Below are 8,924 nucleotides of genomic sequence, written 5' to 3'. Positions count from 1 at the left end.
TGTCCGTCAGCCCACGGCGCTGAGCCCTCGCTGCCATGGGCTGGTTGAGCTCATGGTGGTGATGCTTGGATGGATCTCAGAGGTCTTTTCCAACCTAACTGATTCTGTGATTCCTTGAAATGAGCCGCAAGAGGAACGATTTCAGACGGGGCTCGGAGGGCTCGCTCCCCCGACGGGGAGCCAGCGCGCTGCTTTGGGCTGGCGGGCAGAGTTCATCTCCTGCGCACCGCTTGGGGAGCGGCTCTTTTGCCAAAGCCCTCAGGCAGCAGAGCGGCTGCCGCTGCCAGGGCTCAGGCGGTGCCTCTGTCCCTCCCGAGGGGAAGCCCCGCCTGGGCAGGGCTGGGGCAGGGCTGGGGCGCGGCCGCCGCCGGGGTTTGTCCCTCGGCGGCCGCCGTACGGAGCGCGCTTCCCGCCGCGGCCCGCGCGCTCCGGCGGCGCCATGAGCCTGTGGGCCGACAAGCACCGGCCCGGCGCCCTCGCCCGCCTCGACTTCCACCGCGAGCAGGCGGCGCGGCTCCGCAGCCTGGTACGTGCGGCACGGCTCTGCCCTGCCCGCCGGCTCCCCGCCGGACTCTGCCCGGCGCCCCGGCGGCCTCCAGGTCCTCTCGGTCCTCTCCTCCCCGCAGCGGGAATCCCCCCGGAGTCGGCATTGCGCCTGGATAAGCGGGAAGAGTTTACTGTGCGGGTGGCCGGGCACTGGACCAGATCGCTCGGGGTGGCTGTGAGCTCTCCGTCACTGGAGACAGTCGGGAGCCATGTGGCTGCAGGGCTGTACCCTGTGCTCGGGGGAGTTGGACCGCTGTGGTCCGTTCCCACCTGACCCGTGCTATAAGTGGGATTCCTGTGGGGCCGGGGTGGGCAGCTTTGCCTCCGTGCAGGCCCTGCCTTTCCGAGCAGCGCCCGTGCCGCGGGGAGGTGTCCCGGCATCGCGCCCCGCTTGGATGCTTTAGTGCCGAGGGAAAGGCTGCGGGGCAATCGGTGGCTCCACTCTTTCGAGCCATTACACATGTTCTTCCTGCTGGCTTGGCTTCTTTGCCTGATGTTAGGAGAAATTTTTTGAAGCGAGCAGCTGGGAATGAAAGTCAGGGCTGCTTCCCCTGCCAGGTGTGCCGCCTGGCACATCCTCAGGGATGAGTGATATCTAACTAATGTAGGTGCTTTCTGTGGGGTATGATCAAATGTGCTCCAAGTCATGCTTTTTAGCTTTCCAGGAAATAAACTTCTAAACGTGTGCATATATATATTTTATATGTATATATATGTAGTTATATCATAACTATATATATAAGCATCTACTTTAAACTTTGTTTCAACCCTTTCTTCTATGTGTTTCTCACAGTTGTCACTACTAACTGTGGGAAGCATATAAATGTTGGAGTGGGGTTTTGGGAGTTTGTTTTGTTGTTGGTTTGCTTGGGGTGTTTTTTGAGCAGTGAGGTGTTTGAAGTTAAGTGAGTTGTACATGGCTGTCAGAAAAATACTATGTTCTATAGAAATGTTGCTGCAGGGAAGGATTTCAGTAGTTTTAATTCTAGGTGTTATGTTGTGATGGAGCTGGAAGAGACATTTAATGTAAACTTGGATGCAAATGGAAGGATAAGTGATCTTATAAGGAAAATACTGTGGTAGATAACTGATCTTGTTTCTTTTTTGTTCAGGTTCAATGTGGTGACTTTCCTCATCTGTTGGTGTATGGCCCATCAGGAGCTGGAAAAAAGACAAGAATAATGTGTTTGTTAAGGGAATTATATGGTTCAGGAGTGGAGAAACTGAGGATTGAGCATCAGAGTATAACGGTAAAAAAAAATCTCCCATCTCCTGTGAAGTAATGTGGAAATACTGACATATTTCTGTTGTGAGACCTTTGTATTTATTTGAGTTTAAAGAATTATTTTTTATTTTGCACTCAGTATCTTCAACATCTTTATGTAATTAATCACACCAGTTTGATTATGCAAGCAAATTATTTTCGAGATGTTCTTCAGGCCTTCAAGATACAGGGTTCTTGATTGTTTTCTGTGCCTGATTGGCTGTTCTTCTGGTGTAGGTTTTTTTGTTCAGAGTGGGTTTTTTTATTTATCATTTACAGTTCAGTTTGGACAATAGCATCTCTGCTGTTGCTATTTTACAGACTGGATGATGTGTCAGTATTCCTTTTTTTCTTTGGAGGTGGGGCTGGGACCGTAAGAGATAAGCAAGTCTGTATCTTGGGAGTTCTTTGATCTCTGAGACTCTTGGTTTTCCTGTGACTTAGCCAGGTGTAAGATCTTAAGAGATTTTCAGAACACTTTCTGAACCTCAATTGCTTGTTTTCTACATAGGCACCTTCTAAGAAGAAGATTGAAATTAGCACCATTGCAAGTAATTATCACCTTGAAGTTAACCCAAGGTAAGTGTGCAGTAAAGGTGCCTCACTTTAAAGGTAAGCTACTGGCTGTGTTGTGAGTCCCTTTAGCCTGGGTGTGTGAGGGACTGATTGCCTGATCTGTTGCCTGAGCAAGTTAGGTAATGGTCAATGGGTTTGGTCTGCAAATGAGAGCAGGGAGTGGATTTTTAATTTAACAGCTCTGAATAAACAAAAATTTGGATTGCTGTGTACTTAAGGCAGAAATCTTCTGTTTAAGTGGCTACATAAGCATACTAATGTTGAGGAATGGGCACAGGAGACAATTCTGGATTTAGAGATTTCACCATTTCAGTTGACATTAAGAGCTTCTACTGGAACTAACACCTCCATATCATTAGTTCTCTCATAAATACAAAAATTAAGGAATTTGAAAGAAAGAAAGGCTTACGCTGTAACTCTCCAAATAAACTGTTTAGAGCATGGGAAAGACCACCACAAAATACTGTGCATCCTGTCTTGACTGAGGTCAGATTACTGATTTAAACAACAGAAGCTCTAGTGGGAGCTATCTACATCTTCTTTAGCAGTTATGAACTGTGTGGAGACCCAGAGCAAATATTTGTTTTTACCTGAAACCATGTAATGCTGCTTTGAATCACCATGAGTGAATGTCATTGTGCACTGGGAGGTGTTGGTTACTGCTAAACCATAGCTCATGCTGCCTTGCGTTATAGAAGTTATTTTACACTGCCAGGTCTCCTTTAGGAACTCATTCTTCAGCTAATCTGTTTATTGATTAGTGAGTATCTGCTGGTGTTCTAATACAGACACAAATAATTATCAGCTAATTACCAATAAAAGCCAAAGCTTATTGGGAATCACTATTTTGAATATGTCATTTTGGTGTTATCAAATGTGTGACCATTCAATCCAGCTCTGATAACCTGAAACTACTAACACTTTTCCTGTTACTCTGTATAGAGTACTTAGAGCTTGAAACATAAAATAATTATATTTCAATTTAAATACAAAAGTACTGAACTTTGATTAAGGATCAATATCCTGATTTTTAAGCTTTCAGTGACTGAGCAATTGTCATGTTTATGTCTGACCAGAAAGTAAACATCTGTGCTGTCCAATGGCCTATGAAGTTTGACTGAGCTATAACAATGGTGAAGTCATGTGCATCTTAAGTAACATGGAATCGGGTGAATGGCTAACAGGGAGTGTAAGTGAATTTCTGGGAAGGACTCTGTAGAGTAAAACCCTGCATCTACATGTCAAACATTCTATTATATGGTTAGGCTTAATTGTTCTTCCCATAATGAGTAAAAAGGTTCACGCTGTATGTCCTTGTTCAAACTAGGTAAAAAAATTTTAGGTTTCTCATCTGAAGAAAATAAGTTCTATTTTAATGAGTTAATCAAACATTTAACAATGGTTTTAACACATTTGAATAGAGTGCTACTAAGCCAGTTGCACCTGCATAAACTGTGGGTTTTTATTGAGGAGGTAACTTTCAACAAAGTGTATGGGTATTAGTTTAATTCTAACTTGGCAGCTTCTGAATTCTTTTGGCATTCTTACTTATTTAATTCACTTTTGGGGGATGTATTTTATATGCACTATAAAGTTGTTTTAAAACAAGATTTATTCTAATTCCTGGTACAGTGATGCGGGAAACAATGACCGTGTGGTAATTCAGGAGCTCTTGAAGACAGTGGCACAGTCCCAACAGCTTGAGACAAGTACTCAACGAGATTTTAAAGGTGAGTAAAACAGTTAAAACCAGTCAAAATAGCCCTTTAAACATGGGGAGATTTCTTTTCACTGTTTTCTTAGTACCTGTATATTGCATGAAGATTGTACAGTCAAAACGGCACGCAGGTAATCTTAATCTTTTCTTTCCTGCCTGTGGAAACATGCTGCCTTTTTCTGTGTGTTATCACCTATTTAGGTGTTATTGCTTGTATGTCAAAAGTATTTTTCCTTAGAAAGATTTGATATTAATACAGAGCCCCACTATGTTTAATCCTTTTTTCAGTGGTGCTGTTAACAGAAGTTGACAAACTTACTAAAGACGCTCAGCATGCTTTGCGAAGAACAATGGAGAAGTACATGGCGACCTGCCGGTTGATCCTGTGCTGCAATTCAGTGTCAAAAATTATAGGACCCATTCAAAGCAGATGCCTGGCTGTACGAGTGCCTGCTCCCAGCATTGAAGATGTATGTTGAAACAGAAGCAAAAATAAGTTACTATAAAATTCCTATTAGATAAGTTCTTGCGGTGGACTTACATTTTATTTTCACATAATAACTTAGTTTTCCTTTGTGTTGGATGATTTGCCAAGGACAGCTTATGAAGGACTGATCCATCATCTCTGGTCCAGCAGATTCTTCTGTTAGAAAGAGGAGAATCTGTAGGTGCTGAACACTTTAAGTGTTGTACTTCCTGCTATCTGTTTTCTGTCTAGATCTGCCATGTCTTGTCCAGTGTGTGTAAGAAAGAAGGCCTGACTCTTCCTCAGGAACTAGCTCAAAGGATTGCAGAGAAATCTGGCAGGAATCTTCGGAAAGCGCTACTTATGTGTGAGTCCTGCAGAGTACAACAGTAAGTCACTGCAAAAAATAATGTAAATTATACTGTCAGACACATAAATGACCTTGCTTCTGAGGCCTTGTTAAAATAGGCAACAATTGGCTTATATTGTAATCTCTAAAAATAAAGTATTTTTTAGGTATCCTTTTAGTGCTGATCAAGACATTCCTGAGATGGACTGGGAAGTTTATTTGAGAGAAACTGCAAATGCTATTGTTGGTCAACAGACACCACAAAGGTGGGTGAATGCACTTGCTAAGAGCTGTAAATTATGTTTTCCATGCACTGTGGTACCTAAAAAAAAGAGCTGTATTCAAAAATGTGGCATCTCCAGTAATGTGTAATTTTCAGTGTTTCTACTGAAGCTGGTACTTTGCAGCCAGAGGAGTTGAGCTTTAAAATTGCCAGCAAAGGCTGAATGAGTATCAGGAACTGAAGAACTGTTGCTTTTTCCCGTCAAAGCTTAATAATCTAAAGTAACCATAGGCTTAGTTGCATGTTGTGTTTCCCGGTTTGGTGATTATTTTTTGATGGGTGTGTATGGTTGGTCTAATTTGTTTGTTTTACATGAAATTTCTCTTTGACCATCTTTAGCATAAAGCACCTTTGTAAAATAACTGGAAGTGAGAAATTGTTGCATTTTATGAGCACATCAGGAGATGACTCCTGTGTCCATCTCACTATCACACCCAAAGCCTGATCCTTTTAGTGTGTTCCATGCATTACTTGCATGAGATGTCATTTAATTTAAATGCTTGTAGCATCTGCCCTTCTGTTTTCAAAAGCTGAGCATTGGTTAATTGTGTCAGCTCTGCCACTTAATTGTCTTACCCCTTCTTATAAACAATGAAGACAGAAAAACAGCATAAAGGAACTCTCTGGCTGTAGTAAATTGTGTGTCTCCTCACTAGTCTTAAGCATTAATACTTAAATATGAAGAATTAAAGGGAAACAATTCTGAGACAAATTATAATAGCCTTGTAGCTTCTAGATTAAGTGAGACCATTGTAACTAGGGTATGTGTCATTTATCTTTTGAGTAAAAGATGATATGCAGCCTTTGAATTGAAATTGACTCATGCAATGCTTTTGGCTTTAAAATAAACCCAAAACTAAAAGCAAAAAAGAAGCATTGCTTGGATTGCCTCTTTTCCTGCACTGTATTTTACTAGTTGTGAAAAGACATTAGTATGCTTAGGGATCACACTTCTCATATTTTGTGGTGTCTTTCCAACAGGCTTTTAGAAGTCCGTGGACGACTTTATGAACTCCTGACCCACTGCATCCCTCCTGAGATTATAATGAAGGTAATTCAACTATCTAGCTCTTAAGGTGCTATGAATTTTAATATTGTGACTGTCTCAACTAAAGCCTTTAAAAAAAAATACACCAAAACATCATAAATTATCCAGATATTGATGAAAAGCTGTGTCCTTTCCAACAGACTAAAACTTGTTCAGTGGCAGAGAAAAACAGCATCATAGCTGAGTGAAAATAAAGGAGGACATTTTTAGTCCCCTTCACTTCTCAGGCTAGTTACTATATTAAAGCACAGTTGAGGATCTTGGTGGTCTTTCACTGCCTGTATGATTCTGTGGGCTACTCTTCATATGATTGGTTTGCTTTTATAAAAGTTTTAAGTTTATTATTTGCAATGTCTTTGTGGAGAGGTGTGGTGAAGAGGCTGGACCAGCAGGGCTATTCAAAGACAGATGTCGCTGTCACCTGGAGGAAAAATGCAAGTGGGATGTGCATATTTTTATTTTAAGGAGCGTGAAAGGATGCTGAAGACAGCTGGAGTAGAACAAAGATCAAAAATAGAGTTTGCAACTTAACCTAGTAATATTTGCTTTGCTGTCAGACATAATTTCTTTTCACATTAACAAATTTCTGCTTTCTGATAGTTTTGATACTTAGATGTTTCTTTAACCTTCCTTTGTTACAGCAGGTTAGTGGATCTTGCAGTACTGTGTTTGAGAGGAAGAAGGTGTATGTTCTCTGCTCATTCCCTCTTCATAAACTTGAAATGGTCTAGAGATACTTCTCACTTAATCCTGGCAGTTTTAATTGAGATAGATTTGCAATGATTTTATTGCTGTCCCTATAATAATGCATTTTGGGGTTTTGTAATGCCTTAAGTATTAAAGTCAAGTTGCCTTGTGTGTCTATATATAAATACACTCATAAATACAGACAGAGACACTTAAATTCTAAATAACCCTTTTCTTGTTTTTTATTAATGTTGTTTCTCTTTTTGCTTGATGTAGAAGGTAGAAGTAAGTGGCTTTAATACAATTGCTGTCTTGGTAAAAATTCTCCTCAGGCCATGTGCCTACATTCAGTAGAGGTTATAGTATTTGGAGATGTGATTAATTAATTTTCTTTTATTAAGGCATAAATTATTCCAGTAAATGAATATATTGTCTATTGGATTAATGGGTGAACTATTGGTTAATGCTTGCTATTTTCAGAGAACCAAGGTTATTGTCTTAACAAAAAATATCTAATTTTTCAAATACCGCCCTGTTTTTCTCCCATTTTAGGGTCTCCTGACAGAACTTCTAAATAATTGTGATGGACAACTGAAAGGAGAAGTTGCACAGATGGCGGCCTTCTATGAGCACCGCTTGCAACTGGGCAGCAAAGCCATTTATCATCTGGAAGCATTTGTTGCAAAGTTTATGGCAATTTACAAGAAGTTCATGGAGGATGGGCTGGATGACATAATGTTCTAACTCTGAAGCGATACACAGAATGTTGTGTCAAGATACCAATGGTGTTGCAAATGTCTAGTTGCCAGTGCTTGATTACTTGTGGGTCTAGTTCGAAGTCAAATATTTTTATTCTGCTGTTTAATAAAACAATGTTTGTTCAGGTTTAGAAACCAGATGGATTGTTTGACAGCCACAAATCCATCTTTAGATCCATACAAAATGCATTGGCCTTTCAGAAAAACAGCACATTGCCTTGGAAGATTTGTAAGATCAGAGCTGCTTTGCAATATTTGTAAGATGACATTAGGAAGAGAGAGCACAGGTGCTGTATGCTTGGTTTTTGTTTGTTAATCACAGATGGGCAAGGCTGAAGGAAAAATGTTTTTTCCATGTTCTGCCAAGTTCCACCTTGAACATGTATGTTCTGCCTTCTGATCTATATGTCTTAGTGTTTGTCTGGCTTCTTTTTTTTAGCCTGAGTGTTTTCTGTAGTGTGCTCACACCAAATGTTTTCTTCCTTTTTTTCTTTGTAAGCAGTTAGGTTGAAACTGTGGAGGAGCAATACTTTGGTGTTGCTTGTAAATCACGTGTAACACCTTGTTTAGAAGGATTATACTTTTGTAAAGCAAGTTCATTTGCTGTCTGACACTCTTGGGTTTGCCTCAACCTACATCCTGTTCAGGTAAAGGTTACTACTTTGACTATTTTTTTAATGAAAGGAAAAGTTTCAGCTTTCAACAAGTATCTTTTACCTCTTAAACTGATATGTGGCATTTTTAAAATGGCAAAATAAATTGTAGCAAATAGGAACAAAAATGCTGAATTGGTTTTTTACAGTGTCTGTGACAGCCTAGGTGCATTCATCTGCTTTGATGTAGACATCTTTCAGAAATGTGGGATATCCCACACATGCTGGAAAAATGAAGAGAGCCACTGAAATTTAAAAAAACTTCAAATCAATACAAGAAAAAGTGAAAAAACAACCTCCCATAATAAAGATAATAATAGCAAACCAACAATACCTATGCTGCAAGTCTTTTACCTATTATGTCTCTGTTCCATGGTACTCTAAAAATTACTGAATTCATGGTCTTTTTTTTTTTTCTTTTTACTTTGCCATGATAATTTAGGCTATTACTAGACAGTATTTAAAGCTTAAGTTAGTTAAATACTGCTGCTGTTCTCAAGGACTTAAGGGTTCCATGTGGGGTGTTAATGCACAGCTTGCATTCATATTCATTCTCAGTAAGATGGTGCTGCCCTGT

General features: G+C 40.5%; 1 protein-coding gene across 1 annotated transcript; it reads left to right on the top strand.

Moving 5' to 3' along the window:
* Positions 1-421: 421 nt before the first annotated feature.
* Positions 422-8,678, top strand: RFC3 (replication factor C subunit 3). The gene is made up of 9 exons (XM_021541933.3): positions 422-526; positions 1,659-1,796; positions 2,322-2,389; positions 4,019-4,116; positions 4,392-4,573; positions 4,822-4,958; positions 5,086-5,184; positions 6,183-6,252; positions 7,489-8,678. The coding sequence occupies exons 1-9, from the start codon at positions 440-442 to the stop codon at positions 7,678-7,680; spliced, it is 1,071 nt and encodes a 356-aa protein (XP_021397608.1). The 5' UTR covers positions 422-439; the 3' UTR covers positions 7,681-8,678.
* The last annotated feature ends 246 nt before the right edge of the window (positions 8,679-8,924 follow it).

The sequence above is a fragment of the Lonchura striata genome, chromosome 1 (genome assembly GCF_050655825.1).
Source record: "Lonchura striata isolate lonStrDom1 chromosome 1, ASM5065582v1, whole genome shotgun sequence".
Classification (NCBI taxonomy): Eukaryota; Metazoa; Chordata; class Aves; order Passeriformes; family Estrildidae; genus Lonchura; species Lonchura striata.
The sequence above is the reverse complement of the archived record's forward strand: the minus strand, read 5'-3'. Positions and strand labels throughout refer to the sequence as shown.

Coding starts and splice junctions, on each gene's coding strand:
- RFC3 (XM_021541933.3), top strand. CDS start 440: ATGAGCCTGTGGGCCGACAAGCACCGGCCCGGCGCCCTCGCCCGCCTC. Junction 1,797..2,321: donor TTGAGCATCAGAGTATAACG/GTAAAAAAAAAT, acceptor TTTTCTACATAG/GCACCTTCTAAGAAGAAGAT. Junction 4,117..4,391: donor TACTCAACGAGATTTTAAAG/GTGAGTAAAACA, acceptor TCCTTTTTTCAG/TGGTGCTGTTAACAGAAGTT.